This window comes from Carassius gibelio, chromosome A8, assembly GCF_023724105.1.
Source record: "Carassius gibelio isolate Cgi1373 ecotype wild population from Czech Republic chromosome A8, carGib1.2-hapl.c, whole genome shotgun sequence".
In the NCBI taxonomy this organism is placed as follows: domain Eukaryota; kingdom Metazoa; phylum Chordata; class Actinopteri; order Cypriniformes; family Cyprinidae; genus Carassius; species Carassius gibelio.
In genome coordinates, this window is record NC_068378.1 from 13,738,254 (window position 1) to 13,760,600 (window position 22,347).

Sequence of the window (22,347 nt, forward strand, 5' to 3'; positions counted from 1 at the left end):
GAAAAGGTGATAAAAACGCAGATTTCTTCTTCACTTTCTCTTTACCTGTGTTTTCTGCCAGGAGACTATGTCTAAGTTGCACATGCATGGCAAAGGACATTTGTGTGTCTAACCGGATCTAAAAGGAAACACACTGCAAACGGCAGCAGGTCTGGGAGAAAAAATCTGGAGAGGCTCTGAAAGGGAACAAACGTGGACGAAAGCTGAATCAGTGCGCGCGCGCCATCTGTCAGTGAACTTCGGAATGACGTAAACAGTGGAATGAATGAACAGTGTTTTTTTTTTTTTTACAGATTATATAAGTATATCTAAATATAATATGAAATATATAATGAAATACGTTGAAAATGATAAACTTTTATTATAATATTTATGTTACACTTTATTTTAAGGTGTCATAGTTGCAATTTAATTACGCAAGTACTAAGTACAACGTGTTTTTATGGGGTTAGGGTTATCTATTATTAACAAAGTGTTAACAATAGTTATTTAACTATTTTCTTTTAATTGTATATTATATATTATAAATAAATTCATATTAATACCATGTATTTATAAGTCACCACTTAAATTAAATTAAAAAAGAATAATGAAATTAATTATTTAGTAGCTAATAATACATGAATTAAAACATTAATTTAAGAAAAAAACATACAAGAATAAAACATGATTATTTAGTCATGATTAAATAATCCAGTTTTATTCGTGGGACGTTCCTGGGCACCACCATCTCTCAGGACCTGAATGGGACACTCACACAGACGCCATTACTGAAAAAGCCCAGCAGAGGCTGTACTTCCTTCATCATATATTGACTGATTGACACTTGTAAATAAAATATCTGTACGTTCATTAAAACAATTATATGTTTTTTCTCGAAATTTATACTTCTGTATATTAAACCATTTAGTTTTCTGTTCTACGTAAATTAGCGTTTTATACATATATATATATATATATATATATATATATATATATATATATATGTATATATATATAATATTAATAAATATAGTAACTAACTACATTATTTATTTACATGTTAAAATTATTTTTAAATGAATAAAAATGATATATTGATTTAAATGATAAGACAAATAATTGTATAAATTATTTTATAATAACGTATTTATAAGTAATCAATTAAAATCAATACATTGAAATAAAATACATGAATAAATAAATTAACTTAAGTCATCAGTCAAAATGTAAAATTTCAAATTACTGGTTGGATAGTTTGTGTCTGTTGCATATAATGTTATGTATAAAAATCTAAGTAAAGTTCACTCACAGTTCACAGTTAATGAGTGGGTAGAGTTTTTTTTTTTTTTTTAAACTTTATTTGAATTTATTCTCTCTCTCTTTCCAGGAAAAACCATATTAATATCGATGTGGTCTAACATCAAACAGGCACCACTAACGCATAGTTTCCACACCTGCTTTCATTAAGGCCGCATAAAGCATTTAGAGGTGAAAAGACACTAACATGATGAACCTAACACACATCAGACAATGGAAGTTTGTTTGTTATATTACAGATTTAACCAAAATAAATAAATCAAAATCTAGTGCTGTGCTAATGTTGTCATTTAGATGTATGTGAATTATATATCTTCCTTCTAACAATAACCAATTAGCAAATTTTTCCAATTTGCATGCTAAAGTCCAGTGCTGCCACAGCTGTACTGAACTTTTCACCTAGTGTGTTTCACGATTGGTGGCTCAACGGCTGCTGACCACAGTCAGCCTGGGCCAGGTAGTGATGGTGGTGATGGTGGGAGCCAGCATGCCTGTGTCTCTCCACATCCTCGGCCACGCCGTTCTTCCTCTACTGGTGTATTCTCATCTGTGCTTTTCTCGCAGTGTTCAAGTTGCAGTGAACTCTGTAAGGACCAGAAGAAAATGGCACATCAAAAATACCGTATGCAGTCATAAAACTGAAAATACCGTATGCAGTCATAAAACTGAAAATACTGTATGCAGTCATAAAAATAAAGCTTCTAAATTTTTTTTTTTTTTTTTCAGTCTTGCCATAGAAAAAGCCTTCTGGGTTCCCCAAAGAACCATTCAGTCAACAGTTTATTAATCTGAAGAACCTTTTTCCATGCAATGGAAACTTTTATGCATTGGAAAGGATGCTAAAGGTTCTTCATGGAGTCATAGTATAGATCCCAATAAAGAATGAAACTTTTTTTAAACATGCTTTATTCATGCCAAACAGCTTACATGAAATTTTACCAACAAGTATAGAAAACAAAATATATGTTATAAAAACAAAAATATTAGTTTAAACATGAAAAATAATTTGTCAATATTAAAGTTGTTGTTGTTGTTCTATATGCCCATTAAATACCAGTAAAGAGGATCCTTACCTAAAATGTTCATTTATGTATAATAAATATAACAAGAATTATATATATATAGAGAGAGAGAGAGAGAGAGAGAGAGAGAGATAGAGAGAGAGTCACACTGAAGACATCAAAACTATGTAAGTTCATCAAAGTTGTCGAAAGAAGAGGAAGAAATCGAAAAAAAAATATGATAACCCATAATAGATGGGACTTGCTTTGGAGTAAGTATTTAAAACTTACATAACCAAAACACATTTCAAACATTCATAGACATTCCATCTGGTTGGACAATGAACAACAATCAAATCAATAGCATGTTGAGAAATTGTCTACTCTATTAGATTTTAGATACTTTTTCTCAAGCTTGGACAATCATTTTTAGATTAGCCTAATGTTTTACTACCAAACCTGAAATGGTTAAACAGCTCATGTATAAACCTTTTGATGTTTGCTTCCAATTTTAAGATAGTTTAGATTGAGGTTATGTTGTATTGTTTTTACATTTAATTTTACACTTTATACATGCTTCCAGCAATCAAATCTTAGTTCTTTGCTCGAACTACATTTACAAGCATCATCATTTTTTTACATTTACATTTACATTTATTCATTTACCAGATGTTTTTATCCAAAGCGACTTACAAATGAGGACAGTGGAAGCAATCAAAAACAACAAAAAGAGCAATGATATATGAGTGCTATAATAGGTCTCAGTTAGCTTAACACATTACATGTAGCATGGGCTTTTAAATAATATAATAAATAAAAAGAAAACAGATGGAATAGAAAAAGAATTTAAAAGTCCGTAAAAGTGACTTTGTGCTTCTTTGGGATGGAACAATCCAATCAAGCAACGTTCACTTGCAGAACGCAAGCTTCTATAGGGCACATAAGTCTGAAGTAATGAATTTAGGTAACTGGGTTCAGAGCCAGTAGGTTTGTAGGCAAACATCAACGCCTTGCCTTTTTTTGTCATATTAATGATAATAAAGATTCCAAATGGGTTTTCACAGTCATGCCATACAATAATCATCTTAGGTTTCCCATAGAACCTTAGGTTTCCCATATAACTTCTTAAAAGAACCATTTGTTCTTAATAAAAAGGTTCCATGTGTGTTAAAGGTTCTTAATGGAACCGTCAATACTAATAAATAACCTTTAGTTTTAAGAGTGTATCAGTGGAGAGCTTTGTTTGTCAAAGGTGGATTACATGAGAGAAACAAAAAACATTTTAATATCTCAAATTTCAACTTATCTTCAAATATCCTTAGTGAAAAATGTAATATTATTTATGTTTGAGGTCTTATAGGTCTAGATGAACAAATAATATATAGCTATAATTAATTCTTACAGAGTAATTGGTCAAAATAATGTTCTTTTTAGACTTTAATAAATGCTGAGTTTTTTTTTTCTAATTTGTGGATTTTTTTTCACCAATGTGTTTTTGAACAAAAGTAACATTGCTACATTGGATCAGGGTTATTAAAACTAAAGCCATTAAAAACGTTAACTGAAATAAAAATATACAAATCTTACATTTATTTTATATTATCTAAAATAACTAAAACTTTAATAAAAATAAAAATGACAAAGACAATAAAAAATACTTAAAAATGAAAAAAGAAAACGTTTTAGAAACAAAACATTTAAAATTAAATTTAATTATTCAAATTAAAAAATGTTAAATGAAGTGAATAATAAAAATAATAATAATAATATATCAATGAATTGTATGTACAAGCATTCAAAATGTTTATTAGTAGGTAATTTTGTGATAAATTATAGAGTAATTATAGTATAGTATTATTGATTTATTTTAATCCAAATCAGGCTGCCAACCCCAAAATGTTACTTATAACACGTATAAGACGTATTTACATTTTCCATTCTTGAAGATGACATAATCTTTGGGCTCCGTCGCCCTGGTAACCACCACCTGTCAGCCTCGCGCGATAAAACTCTTCCGTAGGGGCTTATGGGAACTTGAGGCCAAAGCAAAAGCGACCGCCCTTTTCCGACGAGCGGAGGAAAAACAGCACATTCATCGATTCAGGCCTCCAACGAATAGAAGCTACTTCACTTAACATCACAGCGTCACCCGGGGTAAGTTCTCGGGAGCGTTAGACACCCGGCATCACTCATTATTTAGCCGAGAGGGAATCTGTTTGATTAAAAGAGCATTTTAATGCGCGATTTGATGACGTAACGACAATGGTCCAGAAAACAAATGGCGAATGCGTTAGCATCCACAGGCCTAGCGCGCGAGGAACATGAAGTTGACTGGCACACATTGCTGCTTTTGCCGTTTGTATATTTCTGTAGGGCCTCTGTGCGGTTGGGCTGTTGAAGTCGTGGCTTTTGCAGCAGTTTGACCAGTTGGGTGTAAAGCAGCCCGTCTTGCGTAGAGAAGCTCCCTGTAGAAAAGCGCGTATTCAGCTTGCTGTTTAGAAATGACCGCTACTCTGTGGATCTGTTGGCATAGGGGCCATTACAAAGTATGTGCCTAATTTATCTGAAAACATTGTCTGTGTTAAATTACATAAGCTAGTTAAAGTTTGTAGAAGAATTTGTTGGCTGTAAAAATGCATTGACATTTAATATTTTAATATTGTAGAAGTCTACGTTACCCACTTAGAAGAGCAGAGCAATTGTAACTGCTTTTTGGTAGCATTAGGTCACATGCATATTTTTTTTGTGTATTATAATATGCATATTACACATGCATACATAATTTTCTGACTCTGTCATGTTTGTTTGTTTCTTAATAGTACTTGCATGCGCAGGGAAAGGGCTGAGCCATGTCTGTTGATGGAGATGTTGACTATGGGCATGAGTTTCCAGCCCATTACAAAGTGATGCTTGACAAACTGAATGAGCAGCGTCAGCTGGATCAGTTCACAGACATCACTCTTATCGTGGATGGTAAGGTTTCCGGCCTTTCTACCTCAAAATATAGTATCTTACTGAATTATGCAAACTATTATACAGTTAAATAGACAGTTGCACATATTTGGTGGTATTGATGATTGTGGTTACTTTTTTACAGGACATCAGTTTAGAGCCCACAAAGCTGTTCTGGCTGCCTGCAGTCAGTTTTTCCACAAATTCTTCCAGGACTTCACTCAAGAGCCTCTAGTGGAGATTGAAGGTACCTAACAATACACACAACTGTATGGAATCAAAAATTGTTATTTATTATTACAGTGTAGCCTGTTTGTTCTGGATAATGTCATCTTAATCAGTATATCTGTCTAAACTGGAAGCACCTGTTTGCAATCCAGTTGACGACTTGGTGGCATTTTGTTTGTATAGCAGATAATAGATTAGTGATCGACCGATATGTTTTTTTTTTTTTTTTTTGACAGCTGATGCCAATATCTTGGAAAGCAGGGGGGCCTATCTATCTATCTATCTATCTATCTATCGATCTATCTATCTATCTATCTCTATCTATCTATCTATATATTAGTGTTGGGTGATATGGTCATTTTTTAAATTGTCATATCGTCACCCCCTGAGATCGACGATTCATGATATTATCATGCATGGGTGGAGCAAGAGAGAGGGCACAACCCTTTTATATATATATATATATATATATGAATATATATATGTATATGAATATGAATATATATATGTATATGAATATGAATATATATATGTATATGTATATATGTATATGTATATATGTATATGTATATATATATATATATATATATATATGTATATGTATATATAATTTTTTTTTTACTGTTAATATTTAAAACATTTGAAATAGTTTGACAGTGGTTAAAAAAAATTTGTAAAATAAACATAATTTAAGAATTTTTCTCAAATAAATAAATATTTTATAAAAACATTATTTAAGTTGAGCTGAGCAATTGTAACCAACAGGGCACTCAGTATTCTGGGAAGTTTGTGTGCATTTGGAATCATATTTTTTAAATAAAGTAAGGGTAACAGTCATTTTCATACAACACATAGTGAAAATGACAAATATGACAGTGGGCAAATGCATAAAGCGCAGCATAATTTAAAATCATGAGTTTAAAGTTTATAGCATTCAATTCACAAAGACTGACCGCCACACAGAGAACACTGGATCATGCTGGAGACACATACACACTTCACAAGATCTCACAGCTGGATTTGACTGTTTGCTAGGTTTGTGAAATTAAATGTTCATTGGCCACTCAAAGATTTGTTTAAATTATATAAATGTGTATTTGCTTACTGCTGACCACAAAGAGAAAGTATTATAATGTTAGCTTTTTTATTTTATTTTATTTTTTACAGCTAACAATATAAAAGCAATCGTTATTATGATTGACCGATACTGGATTTTGCCGATATCGATGGCTAGGTTGGACCACACTGGCCGATACAGATTAATTAACCAATAGTATTTAAAATGGATTCTGAACAAAAACTAAAATAGTGCTTTATTAAAAAAAAAAAAAAAACATACAAAAAAACAAACAGTACTGAACCTTACTAGTAGTAGTTTCTGTATTGTTTTAATCTTCTCAGCTCCTTTTTAATAGTTAAATTAAAGTTTATTAATCAAGCATGTCTAATTAATTAAAACCATGAAACGTATGCATTTTCACATTCATTTAAAGGGGGGGTGAAATGCTCGTTTTCACTCAATATCCTGTTAATCTTGAGTACCTATAGAGTAGTACTGCATCCTTCATAACTCCAAAAAGTATTTAGTTTTATTATATTCATAAGTGAAAGATAGTCTGTACCGATTTTCCCGGAAAAACACGAGCGCCTGGAGGCGTGACGTGTGGGCGGAGCTAAAGAATCACGAGCGCCAGTTGCGTTGAGAAGCTGTGACAGCTGTGAAGGCTGAAACTGAACGAGAGCAGCAGCAGCAAGGACTTGCTCCGAGCGGGGCTCGAACCCGGGTCTCCGATGGGAGGCGGACGCACTAACAAGGAGGCAGAGATATTTTAAGCAGTTTTACTCACCGCCTGTGGTTCCAACACACAATCGTGACCCTTTTTCGTTGGGATTGCATCATCCTTAAGAAGTAAACGATACGCAAATCCGTCGTCAAACTGGGCTTTGTTTGTAAAACAAGCATTTTAGAAATGCAGGGAACAAACACAAACACTTGCACAACTCCGTTGATGCTCTGTAAAAATAAACTCCATCCACTGATCCCTTAATGCTGTTCTTTCTTTGGTAATCTGTGCAGGGTTGTCTTGCCCTGGCAACCAAAAACACACTCCTTTTGTGACATTTCGTAACGCTCTCGCTCTGATTAGTGATTGTCTGTGCACAGCCTCTCTCTGCTCTGCTATACGGGAGCACGCGCTCTTCCGGCAGAAGTGCCCTCAGGACCCATATAAGGAAATTCCGCTCCATCTAACGTCACACAGAGCCATACTCGAAAAATACTTTCCGAAACTTGTGACAAACCGGAAGGAGTATTTTTGGAACAGAAATACTCCTTCAAACGTACAACTTAATTTTTGAAACTTTGTCCATGTTTAGCATGGGAATCCAACTCTTTAACAGTGTAAAAAACTGCATGAATGAAATAGCATTTCACCCCCCCTTTAATAAAAGTTGATTGCCCTATTAAATGCTTTATTTTTTCTCACCATATTTTTTTTTATATTTTTTAAATTTCTTAAAGAAGCCTTATGATTTTTTTCCCCCTCAAAAATTCTGTGTTGTGTATTGATTTTTTTCTGGTTATCAAATCAAGACATGAACCATTAATATAATTTTAATTTTATCTTTTAATTACTGAAAAGTAACTTTTTTTTTGCAAACAAATAGGATTTACTATATAAAAAAAAATAATGTTATTATGTACATTCTACTGAAAAATCAAGCCGCACTTTTTTGATGGGTTTCTGTGAATACCTTTACAGTTCTGTGTATCGACTTTCCCAGCTTAATAGTTATAGGTATTAGTCCATATCGTGATTTGATTTAAGTGTAATGACCTGCTTTTAATTTATTAAAAATTTTACCAATTCCGTGACATTCCACGTTAAACTGTGAATTCTGTTCAACGATTCCATGTTTTCTGCATTGCGGAAAACGAAGGGCCCTACATTTATTTCAGTACAGTTTAACTCACATTTGAACTGCTTCTATCCTTAAACACTTAGTGATTATCTAATCAAAATAAAAGAGCAGCACAGAGTCTAGGAGAACTCACCGGTATCACACACACTCCAGACACGTCGCTTCAAGTTGCCCTTGAGCAGCGGTCTAAAACTGTTTATTTATTCACCAAATGGACACAAGTTTACTTCAAGAATGAACAATGAGGCATAGATAAGTTTGAAGAAACGTAAATAGCAATCCAGACTTTATTAGAGACACAGAAATACAAACGTTTCGATGAAAATGCTCGATATACAATTCATTATGTACATTAACAACGAATAGGGGCAAATATAATCCAATTTAATGGAAAACTATGTGAATGTCGTAGTAGGATTTTCTGTCAGCTGGATTTAAATCCGGGTCTGAAGTTTCTCGCTTTGTTCAGCGTGCAGCATCACGTGTACAAACAAACAGCACGTGCTGTCAGTGATTTCAACCACTAGAGGCCGCTCACTCTCTGTGTAATGAAAACACCCTTCTCAGCCGCTCCAGCAACAGACACAACCCGGAAAATTATGGGTATGGATTTTTGCTGATAACTGATTGCTCCATCACTCAACTATTGGTGCCGATTAATCGGCAAAACCAATACATTGGTCTACCTCTAATCATTATAATACTTTTAGTATACATTAATTTGTTTAACCTTTATATCTGATTATTAGGCAGAGTTCAATCTGTATTAGACAGAACTGTTCACAGTGACAGTAAATGAGAGAGAGAGTGTGAGCTGTATAGTAGTAGTGTCGCCTGATGCCGATATTTGACATTTTTCAGATATCGGCATCGGGCGATACGTTTTTCTGCGTAGTCAGAGAATGTAGCCTATACTTTAAATTTCAAGCTGTCAAAAAATGTGGGAGAATGTTTTGGTGCAGCTGCCTAGCATCACAATAGACCGCATCAGGTCCAATAGAGATCATCAGGTCCATACGTTTACATTTTTTTTCTGTCTTTGTGTCCTACACTCTTATCAAAATTTTAAACCTGTTACACTTGAGTCAGACCTCAAGTTTTTGTATCAAAGTTGATAGCAATTAAATCTACAAGTTGACACATTTCTACTTTTGTATTTTATGTTCTCCCAGCATTAATAGTAATAATCTAAAAAATACTTAAAATATTAAATGCTCAATAATTTATTTCTCTAGGTGTAAGCAACACTGCCTTCCGCCACCTAATGGAGTTCACTTATACGGCTACATTAGCTGTGAACGGTCAGGAAGAAGTCAATGATGTCTGGAGAGCTGCGGAGTACCTTCAAATGCACGAGGCGATCAAAGCCTTGAACAACAGGTTATTCATTATTGTACTTTTTTTTTTGCCTGCTTTTATCCTGAAGTTGATTTTTAACTATTATGTTTCTTCTCCCATCTAGAAGGAATGGTACCACCTCAATAAACTCCTCCCAGGCCTTGACTGGAAAGAGCAAGGCTAAGAAAAGGAAGATTGCAGAGACCTCCAATGTGATCACTGAGACTCTTCCTTCAGTGGAGACTGAATCTGTTGAGATTGAAGTGGAGGTTGGCGAGGAACATATTGAGGTGGAGGAAAGTGGCCTGGTGGAAGTAGTGGATGCTGCCAGGAGTTCCACTGAACCCTCATCGGATGACTCTGCATTGGCCTTATTGGCTGACATCACCAGCAAGTACCAGCAGGGAAAGCAAACGGTCCATGTGATGAGAAACCAAGAAGATGAGACAATAGTCATGCAGGATGAGGCTGTGATGGCCTCCAAAACCCTGGAGAATATCGAAGTGGTGGAGGTTCAGATCTCTCAGCTGGACAACCTTTTCCGTTGTGACAAGTGTGACCGCTGCTTCAAACTCTACTACCACCTCAAACAGCACATGAAGACTCACACCACTACTCCAGATAAGGGCTTTGTCTGTAGACACTGCGGCAAAACATACGCCCGCGAAGGAGCCCTTAAACTGCACCTGAATAATTATCATTTTGATGCAGAGGAACAATCCCGACGGCAGAAAAAGAAAGTGCATGTTTGCGAGTACTGTGAAAAGCAGTTTGATCATTTTGGACACTTCAAAGAGCATTTAAGGAAGCACACAGGTGTGTGGGTGAGATATTATGAGGTTAAATGGATTTAAACAAATGTATTCAAGTTTAATCTCTAATCAGCTTTTATCATTTATTCATGTATATGTAGGTGAGAAACCCTTTGAGTGCCCGGAGTGCCATGAACGTTTTGCCAGGAACAGTACACTGAAGTGCCACATGTCAGCATGTCAAAATGGTGCTGGAGCCAAAAAAGGGAGAAAGAAGCTCTATGAATGCCAGGTTAGTTTTAGCCAGTAACATATTATCCAAACATGCATTTTTAGTCACTTATAGGACTAAAAAAAACCCACGATCATATTTTAAGAATGTTTTGCACTCTGAGTGTTTTACAAAACGTTTTAACACTAAAACTAGCTCCTAAATCTGTGAAACATTAGAAGTAGTGAAGAGGACTCCTTAGTCACTATAAAGACCAAGCCACAGACTATCCTAAAATGGCTGTTGCAGACAATTTGCCCTAGAATATGAACATTTGAAAAACATTTGACGATAATGAGCTTTTAAAAAGGTATTACCTTTGGTTTTAGAGGTTATTCCAACTCCAAATGTTCCTTTAATATTATATCCTTGTTTTCATTAACCAGCTGGACAAGAAGTAGCAGCTGTGCTTGTGTCCGGTTTGGTTTTCTTTTATGTTTGCATGCTTTACTATCAGCTATGATTCTTCTACTCTGTTAATTAAAAAGGCTGTTTATATGCATATTCACTAATTATGAGTAGCACACGTGTAAGTGGCTGACAATTAGCTGAACATATAATGGTTTAATTAGTGACAGAGCCTGCTTCTTAAAACCTTTGAATATGGCAACATAATATTGTTATATTGTTATATAATATAACTCTTCAGTATTTCTATGAATAAATCTCTGACAGAGACTATCAGCCAATCACTGTGGATGTAATTAGTAAGCAAGCTGACATCATCCATAGAAAAGAGGTCAACCCCACCCTTACTCTTAGCTTAAACTTTTCTCTATTCCTTAGTAAAAGTTGAATAGGTTTTAAGAGAAAACACTGAGCTAAAAACTTTTACTGCTATTTTTGATCTTTCGATCTAGTATTTCGAAGTATGCTTGCGCAATTTACATAAAAATGCTAAAGGAGACAACGTAAAATGATAAGGAGTGCAGCAGCTTTTGTTTCTGCCACGATAACTACAAAACTATGTTGAACGCTGTGGGTTTGTTTTAGACTTTTTTTTCGCCTTCACGTCCCGTAATGTTTTCGAATTGGTTCAGTAGGCAGAGAGGGGGTGGTGTTTTGTGGCTGTTCGAATGCATTTGACCATGTGAGCATCCACACTACGAGACCAGTCTGATTGACTGCATTTGACTGCCTCAGTTTCTCTGGAAGTGGTCGAAAGTGGACAAAACGCTTTACACCCCGTTCACACCTGTATTTAGCGTTGTCCACTTGATATTGGATCAACCAAAATGCATCTATCATTTTCAAATGCCAAAGCATCAAGCTTTATTTTTGACAGAATACTTCAGGCTTGTTTTCTTTTGTTAACAACCGTGGGTTTATAAATGTTATCATTTTAAGTTTGGGAAGGTGGTTGTGGTTGTGATGCCAAAAATGTAAAACAAATTGATTTAATTAAATGCAATTTAATAATTACACTATATGGCAGTTTCAGTTTTATTTTGCTTATTCTTGCAGCCCTACTCACTTATCTTTTTCTCTTCTCAGGTCTGTAGCAGTGTTTTCAATAGTTGGGAGCAGTTCAAGTACCATTTGGTGATCCACACGGGTGAGAAACCCAACCACTGCACCATCTGCGATCAATGGTTCATGCTAAATAGAGACCTCCACAATCATCTGCAAGAAATCCACGGCTTTCAGGAGAAGGTTATCGGCACAGAGGATGTCATGATTTCAGACCCAACCACAGTCTTGGCTGTGGCAGAGGTTGAGGAGGGAGAGGAGAGGGTGATCCTGGAGGACGGCATGTGTGTGGAGCATATCACTGTGGAGCCGGTGGACGTTGTTGCTGTTGACGAGACTGTCATGGTGGAGGAAGAGCCTTCTCAAACTGTGGGTGGGGTGGAAGAGACAGTGGTTTTACAAGTAGATGGCGAGAAATTGAAAGAACAAGCAATAGAAATCCAAATAGAACAGGTGACTGTTGCAGAACCAGCAGACTGTGAAGTTAAACAAGAGGCAGTGGACCATTTGAAAGAAGAAAAGATTGCAAATGTATGAAAGGCCTCCCCTGTGCATGGACATTTTAAGTATAAACTTGGAAGGTGATCCAGGCCTTTTCCTCATTTCATACCACATTAATATTATACAGTAAGCTTTGCTTTTCACTTCTCAGAAAGCTGTGTCTCTATAAATCTGATCACAGGTTCAGTCATGCTTTTTAATGTATGTTGTGGATAAGAATAGTATGAGGTGTAATTATTACATGAATAGTGCATGTCACCAAGACTGTTTCGGGGGTGGTAAGAATTTTTTTTTTTTTTTTTGGATGTATGTTTATAGTGCGTGTAAGAAACTTATTTTCATAAAAGAATTAAAAAGCAAATTGTGTCCCCAGATAATCAAAATCATGTATGCAGTTCTGTTCTTGAGCTTCAGCCAATGCTGAAATACAATGGTCTGCACAATTTCGAGTAAATTTGCTGTTCAGCTGTACAGAGCAATAAAATTATGTATAAAATATTTGTCACAGGTTTTAACCCTGGTGTGACACTCTGAGCCTGTTTTCAGTATCAGTGTTTAATGTGAACAGGAAATTAAATGTAATTGGGATATACAGCAACTCTTTAGTGCTGAAGTGGGCATGGGTTAAACCAGAGGTGCCCTGATCGCCTGTAAGGGCAGTGACTCTCAACTAGAGGGCCGTGACCCACTATGGGACCTTTAAAAATTTATTGGAGGGCTGCAGGATGTTAAAATTGTTTCTCATCATTAATGCAGTTAATTTCAATATTATCATTAATATCTTAAAACAGTTTGATTAAAATGTTTAAAACATCCCATTATGATTATTTATATTTCTTTAAACAAATTAAAATATATGGTTGTCTTTATATTTTGCAAGGGAATGGCTGTGTTAATGAAACACACTAGTTTATAGGATCATAATCACTGTTAATATATTGATACATTGATATGGATAATAATCTGGTCCACGGATAGTCTCAAAGGTAAGTTACTTTTTTGATGATGTTGTTTAATTTAAACTAGAGTCTCCAATTTGTTACTCTTTTTACACAGGTTTTTTTTTTTTTTGCAAACCACAACGGACATATATATTTTTTTCTATTTGGAAATGTCCTAATAGCCTATTGGTTTAAGCAACCCCCTTGTCCCACCTCTAAGCTGTGATTGGTTAACAGAGCTGTCCGTTATTTGACCTCCCTTTCGCTGTGACGGTGCACGGAGTCCTCGCGCATCACATTCAGTCTGTGACAGCCACACAAGCTGAATGTTCCCGCAACGAATGCACACAATATTTCAACGAGCAACGCTTCAGAAAGGTAAGGATATTTATCCTTATCGATTCCTATCATATTGAAAGGTTAAAAGCATGATGAATTCACGTTTGCCTACAAGTTGTTTACAAGGCTTATAGGTATAATTTGTTCAGATATCAGCAGACAAATCTTGATGTTGATCAGCAGCGGTTGTTATGGAAGCCAGTAAACTACAATTCATCTTTGGCGCAGATACGAGCATCATCTCAAAAATATGGCTGGTCTTATATTACTCATAATTATATTGCACAGAGCTCATATAGGCACCAAAGTCTGACACTAACATGGGCGTTTAAAATAAAAAATTTACCCTTGCAGAATAATTTTGTTAATTTATAATTAATGTAATATTTCATATTATATGTACTGCTAATATCTGCTAATATGTATTGCTAATATCTGTGTAAAAATATGTATTGTTTTTCTTTTTTTGACCAGCCTTTATGACTGAACATTTATAAAGCTTGACAAACTGATTCAGACTCCACTGATCAAATGACATATGTAATTAACATGATTTTAGTCTTGCATTTGGGAATTTGTGGGGGGGTCTATTCTGCTGAGGGTCTGGTGGTGTAAATAATAGGGCAGCATTAGTGTTTGAACAAAACAGGTGTGTGAATCTTCAGGTCTGAATGAATAGAGCTGATCCCAAATGGCTCCTGAATAGAACGAATTATTAATTTACTCAGAATATTGTCATTTATGATATTGAATGATCCTTTGTAGTTTCTCATGGATTGATGTCAACTTTTGTTCAGGCTCCTTTGATGACTCCTCAGTTAGATAACATGAAACGTGGTTTTAGGTCTGTGATTAAAGCTGCTTTGATGGAATACATTAACAGGGCACAATGCAACAGAAGCAGCCTTTTTTTTTTCTTTTTTGTGGTTTCCTCTCATAATTTGCATGTTTTTTTTTTGTTCTCAAAGGTCCAAACATCAGTTGAACTACTTAATTATGGTCCGTATTTAATACTCATCTAAGAAGCATTTGTGATGCTTGTGGTGTTGTGCATTTTTAATATAGAATTAATATCATTATTTAGAAACAGACAGCAACCTGTTAATCATTTTAACATGTATAGTAGAGCCTCTTTAAAATTTTTATTATTGTTATCCACACATTTTTATATGATTTGATTTTTAATTTAATAACCCATATTCTGTCATTAATGTGATAGTTCACCCAAAAATGAAAATACTATCATTGTTTACTTACCCTCAAGGTGTTCCAAACCTTCTAAACAGTTTCTTTCTTCTAAACACAGACAATATTTTGAAGAATGTGGGTATCCAAACACTTCAAAGTAGCCAATGTAGTGTGGAAAAAATATGGAGGTCACATTCTTTAAAATATCTTCTTTTGTGTTCAACAGGTTAGGGATGACATGACTTTGTCATCTGACTTATGGTGTTAGTTGCATCAACACCTCTTCTCATGGGATAGTAAAGTGTACAACGAATGTGCTTATTAGAATCTCGCTAGAAGTGGAAGATCATCCTGGTACTTTTTGCCAAATATTATATGAAAACTATGCATTCGGATATATAGAACTCTTTTTACATACTGTTTTTTCCCTGCTATATTGTAGGTAATAGGCATATTTCGATGTAGTAATGAAAGTCATAGTAAAAAAAAAAAAAATGACATGACATACAGCAAAGTATGGTGACCCATACTCAGAATTAGTGCTCTGCATTTCACACACACCCGGATTAGTGGGCAGCCATTTATGCTGTGGCATCCGGAGAGCAGTTGGTGGTTTGGTGCCTTGCTCGAGGGCCCGTAAGTCATGGTATTGCCGGCCCGAGACTTGAACCCACTACCTTAGGGTTAGGAGTTAAACTCTCTAACCACTAGGCCATGACTTCCTTTAAGGAGCATTTCATAGAATGTGTGCCTGCATTTTAGAGCCAGAGGTTTTACTATCTGAACCCTGTACATGCAGCAAGGCTTTTTTCTTACAGGGGCCACTGATATCCCATGAGTTTAGTGTTTATCTTGTGTGTATATCAGGGCCAGATTAGTAGAAATGGCCCTTGTGGACAATGCTTAATGCTTAGTCAGTGCTTCTTTCCCATGGGGAGTGTAAAGAATCGCAATATTGATGTAAGGACCACATTCAAAATCCTGCCCATGAGACTCATGCTAATGGTGCTGTGTCCCAGAAAGGAACTAAATTATGAGCTATATGCTTTTTTATAGTAATGGATTTATAAGGTAGATACTTCTGGGAATCCTTGCTCTGGTCTCAAGAGACCAAGTCAGTTATTCTGTATCCTAAAGCATCCAAAATTTTACTAAAGAGGGGTACAGTGATAAGTGCTTGGTAGTGAGGTTCTATGGTAGAAAAGCTTTTATATAGGGATGAATGAGTGCTGAAGGTGCGAGGGAGTTGTGCTTCATCAACGCTGGCATGAATTCACACACTACTGTGTGATGTAATACAAAAACTTGAAACAGAAGAATCTGCCCTCCCCTCATTCCGTACATTATTGGCCATTTTTTTCAGCATTATATTTTTTTTCCCAAGGTGATAATCCTTCAGTGGACATGTATTTCACTCAATCTTAATGCTCTTGAGCAGCTGTAGGGGATTCTGTAGAGACGAGCTGAGCAAAACTCCCCATTAAAGACCAGAGCATTTAAGCAGTTTGTCCAGGAGTTAAACAGGACAGATGTGAACTTGTACACTCAGTGCCAGGAAGGGTCAGAGCAGTATACTTTTCAATTTATATATATAATATTACACATTTTCTGAATTAAATCTAGGGTGTACTCAATTATGCAATTCTTCATTTAAGCAAAACTGGCTAATTTACTTATCTTACAGAAAATATTGGCAGATATTTTGTTTTTATTAAGTAGATGTTTAATATGTTTTAATTTTGCCATCTTTCCTTTATATATATTAGTGATCATTAAGAAAATAAATATTTTATATTAATTCAGAGGGGGTGTACTCATTTATACTGTGTATGTATATGTATATATATAGAGAGAGAGAGAGAGAGAGAGAGAGAGAGAGAGAGAGAGAGAGAGAGAGAGAGTGCTCCAAATACACGGACATACAGACAGTGTTCCATGATAAAATACAGCAGATCCATCAGACATTTAAAACTCTTTCAAACCAGGAGATGTTTGTGTTCCAGTGTGGTGTAATGGGGGTGTAGTGCTTGTCTTATGTGTGCTGTTACCACTCCGCGTCTCTAGAGAGTGAGATGACGGCACTCTGTGTTCTTATATTCTGCTCTGTTGGGACATTGTTACAGAAAACTACATCAGCAAACTCACCCTAATTGCATCCTGAAACACACACAAATGCACATAATAATTTCAATCACATCTGCAGTTAAAAATTTATTTAATACTTGTTTAAATAAATGAAATTATTTAATTAATACTGCTAAATGCATCAAATGTGTCATGCTACTGACATATTTTTTGTCTCTCTCTCTCACCAGGTAAATGTGAATCCATTAGTTTAGTCCCTATGTTTAAATTGGAGACTTAAGGGCTACTAAAAAAGACATGGATTAGGATCTCTGTAAACACTAATCGAAGAAAGAAGACTGTAGAGTGAGTCAGAAGCACCAAAGAAACACACCGAGGTGAACAAATGAAAGGGAGTGGCTGTTTTCCAGGTGGGACCCCCATTTCTGAATGACCAACCAGACAACGATGTTAAATGAGAGAAAGCACCGTACATGAAGCCAGGGCCAGCGAGAGCAATGTGGAGCCTTGTTATAGCAGCCAGACAACAATCACAGCCTTCATCGTTCTCTACGCTTATCCACAGTGCTTTTTTATTTTTTATTACTGAGAATACGAACCAATTAAGGAAGATGCAGGACTGAGGGGAAAGAACAGCACTGTGCTCTGGGCCACTTGGGTGAAGCTGATGAGCCTAAACAACTTCTCTTTTGTTGTTAGATATGTGTATAAGCTTGAGTTGAGATGAGGTGATGATAATGAGCTAATTTGGGAAATTGAAGCAGACGTACAGGGCAACATGTGAAGGTGAGAGAGGGCTATCCATTCATGTCTGAATGCTTTTATAATATATATATATATATATATATATATATATATATATATATATATATATATATATATATATATATATATACATACATATATATATATATATATATATATATATATATATATATATAAATAATAATAATAATAATAATAATATAAGAATAATATTTTTGTTAAATTATTATCATCAATATTGCTATTATTGTCTACTACATATATACATATATATATATATATATATATATATATATATATATATATGTGTGTGTGTGTGTGTGTGTGTATATATATATATATATATATATATATATATATATACTACAATTGTAAGATTATTAAAATAATTATTCAGAATGTTTCAGTTTTTTATTATTATATAATTTGCTCTTTGATAAATTATGGATTTTGTTTATAGGCAGAGATAAAAAAGCTAATGTATTTTTTCCCTTCACCTTTTCCTCTGTTCTCTAATTGTGTTTCATTTCGTTCCTTCAGGTGGTGCCTTAGTTCCAGGTCTCCTGCCATGAGCTGAGCCCTCAGTGGTCTGTGGCAGGATGACTGCTGTCTACCCAGCTGGGGGGGACTCTGTTGGGGTCTCAGAAGTGGCTACGGGTCCCCAGCGTTATGCACGATGGAGTCGACAAGACCGCTCTGACATCTGCATGGACGATGAGGGGACCCAGCCACACCACCTCACCCCACTGGAGAAGCTCAATCTGGACATGTGCCAAGATGAGATGATGGTGAGAGAGCTCACCGTGGGCCGCCGCATCGGCTTCTACAAGATTCGTGGCGAGATAGGCTGTGGAAACTTTTCCCATGTTAAGCTGGGCATCCATGCTCTGACAAAAGGTACATGTCAGTTAAGTTGAATTTTGTGTAATGGGTTATAACCTTTGACTTTACTGAGTGGTTTTCCCCATAAGCTACAGCAGGAGGCTAAAATATTGATTTATTTATTTTGGAGCAGCTCACTGACAATTTTATGAACCTGGAATATTCATATAGCTCACTAAAGTATTTTTATATTTTTTAACTCAAGTAAGCATGCTTTATGCTCCGTGTTGTTCTCTTGATGAATATGTGTCCTGAGAGTCAAGTTTACATTGATATTGTGGGTCATGTCCTCAGTCAAAGTCAAGCTGAGACAACTTGTCTGGTCTAAATACTGATTGATTATGAGGCATCACATTTCTGTTGAGACCTTTGGAATTTCCGTAGGCCTCAGCAAAGATTGCCATGTGTAAGGAATAGGAGGTTGTGGTGAGCCTTTACCAAGCCATTTGTGAATTCACTCGAAGAGCATTTCGAGGATTTGTACTAGTGCTGCAGCAGATCTTGAAGAGAGGATGTGGAATGACTTTCCATATCGCATAACACCATATTCAATACCAAAACTACTCAAATGTCTTACCTTTATTACTTGTTGACTTTTACTGCTGTTTGAATAAACAATTCATATATGCAGTTAGTAGGAATTCGGATGTCCCTCAGACAAAATAAAATGAATGTTTTCTGAATGATAATCTTCGGTAACTGAAACTTTGTTGTCATCCACAGACAAAGTAGCCATCAAGATCTTGGATAAAACCAAGTTCGATCAGAAGACCCAAAGGCTGCTGTCCCAGGAGATATCAAGCATGGAAATGCTGCACCATCCAAATATCATCCGTCTGTATGAGGTGGTGGAGACGCTGACCCGTCTGCACCTGGTCATGGAGTACGCAAGCGGAGGAGAGCTCTACACGAAGATCAGCACAGAGGGGAAGCTCTCCGACATCGACAGCAAGATTGTCTTCTCTCAGGTTCTCTCAGCTGTGAAGCATATGGTGAGATGTACATGATGCAAACAAATAGAATTCAGTGGGAAATCTGTTAGAATTGTGGACTAAATGTTTACAGGGTACAAACATATTCTCGTCATGATTCTTATGTTTTTCCTGACCTTTCAAATTTGGCAGATTTAAGCCATTTTATGCCAGTCTACTTTTCCAGTTTTTCTATAACGTACATAGTTGGAGAACACATACATAAAGGTCAGTGACACAGTGCCCATATTTTGTCAGAATTTATTCAGAAGTATAATTCAATGAAAATTAATTGACACAAAGATCTATGATAATTTCATAGCTGAAATGCATCTGGATATATTCATATTATAGAATATATAAGATTTTATATGTACAAATTTTAATCTTAAGATTTTTGATTAGGTGGTAGAATTAGTTGTTGATTAGATTGAAGGTCTAAATAAAAATACAATTGTAAAACTTGAAAGTATTTGAATATACAGGTGCTTCTCAATAAATTAGAATGTCATAGAAAAGTTCATTTATTTCAGTGAAACTTGTATATTAAATAAATGCATTGCACACAGACTGAAGTAGTTTAAGTCTTTGGTTCTTTTAATTGTGATGATTTTGGCTCATATTTAACAGAAACTCACCAATTCACTCTCAACAAATTAGAATACTGAATATATTGAAATATTTTTAGTATAATTAATATTATAATTAATAATAATTATTTATTTATTTGCTTTTTTTTTGTGTTGTATCATGACTAAAATGTCCAAAATTGTAGTAAAAAAAAAATATGCATATGTAGAAGATTGCTACATTTGATTCAAAACAATGGTGAAACTTATTATATTATTATATTATATAAATAATAACAATGATAATAGACAAGATTTTATTTTAATATTTTGATACAAATATATTTACCCAGTTAAAACACATTATTCAAAATATCTGTATATTTAGAAGTCAATAGTAGTTTATCTTTCTCATTTTGCAGCATGACAATAACATCGTTCACAGAGACCTGAAAGCAGAGAATGTTTTTTACACCTGTAGCACCTGTGTTAAAGTGGGAGACTTCGGCTTCAGCACTGTCAGCCGCCGCAACGAGATTCTCAACACCTTCTGCGGTTCTCCCCCTTACGCCGCTCCTGAGCTCTTCAGGGATGAGCACTACATAGGTGCTTGTGTGGACATATGGGCACTGGGGGTCATGCTCTTCTTCATGGTGACTGGAACCATGCCCTTCCGTTCTGAAACGGTGGCCAAACTAAAGCGCTGCATCCAGGATGGGACGTACACAGTGCCTCCTTGGATACCGGAACCTTGCCAGAAACTGATCCAGGGCATTCTGCAACCCCAGCCGTCTGACCGCTACACTGTAGAACAGATGATGGGCTGTGAGTGGCTGCTGCCGGTGGAGTTTCCAAAAGCCATTGAGCCCTTCAAACTGGAACCACTCCATCTGGCTGAGTCTAAGCCGGGGGAGCTTGAAGAGCATGATATGGAGTTGAGGAACGCCCTGGAGGCTCTTGGCATCACCGCGGACCACATTCATAACAACCAGGGCAAAGACAGCAGGAGCTCCATCACTGGAGTCTATCGAATCCTCTTACACCGCTCACATAAACGACAAGCAGTGGAGAGCATGCCAGTAGTTACTCACATAGTGAATGGAACTGATGCTAAAAAGGACCATCTGAAGACATACAGGAGCCTTAGGCATAAATCTAAACTCTGCATCATTCTGTGATGATCTGAAAGCAGCTCACAGACACTATAGCTCAGGTAGTTATATTTGATATACCTCTTTTGTTATCTTTTTTCACTTGAAAATGAGATCAGTGAATGCCTCTAAATAATGTAGTCCATATGAATGAATAGCAAGTATGAATGTTTGCAAGTGAGTGAGTGCAAGACTTTTGTCTTGTCATGGATGTCACATCATAAATTTATTTTATAAATGTAATAAAGTGCTTCGGACTGCATTGTTTAAAACATTCTCTTTGCAGTATAATTTACCACAAATGTTCTAAAACATATTTTCTTATTGTGTGAAGTGATGCTTACCAATTTAATCATTCATTGCTGGCCAATCCTATTTTACTTTATTTTTCTAACGTTTTAATATATCTCATATGAGTGTAAAAGAGTGTAGTTTTACTGTGTAAAATAAGAATTGTGAAAAATTATAGAATTTTGTGAATAAAGTTTTATTAGGCCATGTTGAATTAGATGTAATTCTTTGAATATTAAAATGTAAAATATTAAAGTAGCATAAATAATTTTTACATATCATTTATAATTATAACCTTTTTTGAATGTTGCATTGTGTGCACAAAAACAATTATATCTATTTATTACAATTACAATTAATTGTAATATAATTACAACTGTAATGAACACACAATTCTACTTCACTTTTGTAATAACATTTTCACAAAGTCT

The 22,347-nt window shown here is 35.4% G+C and overlaps 2 protein-coding genes across 5 annotated transcripts; both read left to right on the plus strand.

The window, feature by feature from the left end:
• The first annotated feature begins 4,323 nt into the window (after positions 1 to 4,323).
• Positions 4,324 to 13,550, plus strand: LOC128018509 (zinc finger protein 131). 4 transcript variants are annotated; one of them, XM_052604062.1, is made up of 8 exons: positions 4,346 to 4,454; positions 4,674 to 4,846; positions 5,120 to 5,273; positions 5,398 to 5,499; positions 9,638 to 9,782; positions 9,865 to 10,556; positions 10,654 to 10,784; positions 12,258 to 13,550. In XM_052604062.1, exons 3-8 carry the CDS (start codon positions 5,150 to 5,152, stop codon positions 12,768 to 12,770), a joined length of 1,707 nt encoding a protein of 568 aa, XP_052460022.1. In that variant the 5' UTR covers positions 4,346 to 4,454; positions 4,674 to 4,846; positions 5,120 to 5,149; the 3' UTR covers positions 12,771 to 13,550. The 4 variants fall into 4 exon arrangements, with proteins under 4 accessions (XP_052460021.1, XP_052460022.1, XP_052460023.1 ...); XM_052604061.1 differs by lacking the exon at positions 4,674 to 4,846 and having other exon boundaries at positions 4,324 to 4,454; XM_052604063.1 differs by lacking the exon at positions 4,346 to 4,454 and having other exon boundaries at positions 4,499 to 4,846; positions 9,868 to 10,556; positions 12,258 to 12,996.
• Positions 13,551 to 13,864: 314 nt separating this feature from the next.
• Positions 13,865 to 22,130, plus strand: LOC128018512 (serine/threonine-protein kinase NIM1-like). Its single transcript, XM_052604066.1, has 5 exons — positions 13,865 to 14,053; positions 17,518 to 18,073; positions 18,593 to 18,949; positions 19,658 to 19,926; positions 20,897 to 22,130. The coding sequence occupies exons 3-5, from the start codon at positions 18,652 to 18,654 to the stop codon at positions 21,650 to 21,652; spliced, it is 1,323 nt and encodes a 440-aa protein (XP_052460026.1). The 5' UTR covers positions 13,865 to 14,053; positions 17,518 to 18,073; positions 18,593 to 18,651; the 3' UTR covers positions 21,653 to 22,130.
• Positions 22,131 to 22,347: the final 217 nt, after the last annotated feature.

What these genes read in the sequence shown, in the direction of transcription:
- LOC128018509 (XM_052604061.1), top strand. Translation starts at nt 5,150, where the DNA reads ATGTCTGTTGATGGAGATGTTGACTATGGGCATGAGTTTCCAGCCCAT. An exon ending in GCCTCTAGTGGAGATTGAAG is followed by an intron (nt 5,500 to 9,637) that starts GTACCTAACAAT and finishes TTATTTCTCTAG; the next exon opens with GTGTAAGCAACACTGCCTTC. An exon ending in AGAAGCTCTATGAATGCCAG is followed by an intron (nt 10,785 to 12,257) that starts GTTAGTTTTAGC and finishes TTCTCTTCTCAG; the next exon opens with GTCTGTAGCAGTGTTTTCAA.
- LOC128018512 (XM_052604066.1), top strand. Translation starts at nt 18,652, where the DNA reads ATGACTGCTGTCTACCCAGCTGGGGGGGACTCTGTTGGGGTCTCAGAA. An exon ending in CATCCATGCTCTGACAAAAG is followed by an intron (nt 18,950 to 19,657) that starts GTACATGTCAGT and finishes TGTCATCCACAG; the next exon opens with ACAAAGTAGCCATCAAGATC. An exon ending in TCTCAGCTGTGAAGCATATG is followed by an intron (nt 19,927 to 20,896) that starts GTGAGATGTACA and finishes CTCATTTTGCAG; the next exon opens with CATGACAATAACATCGTTCA.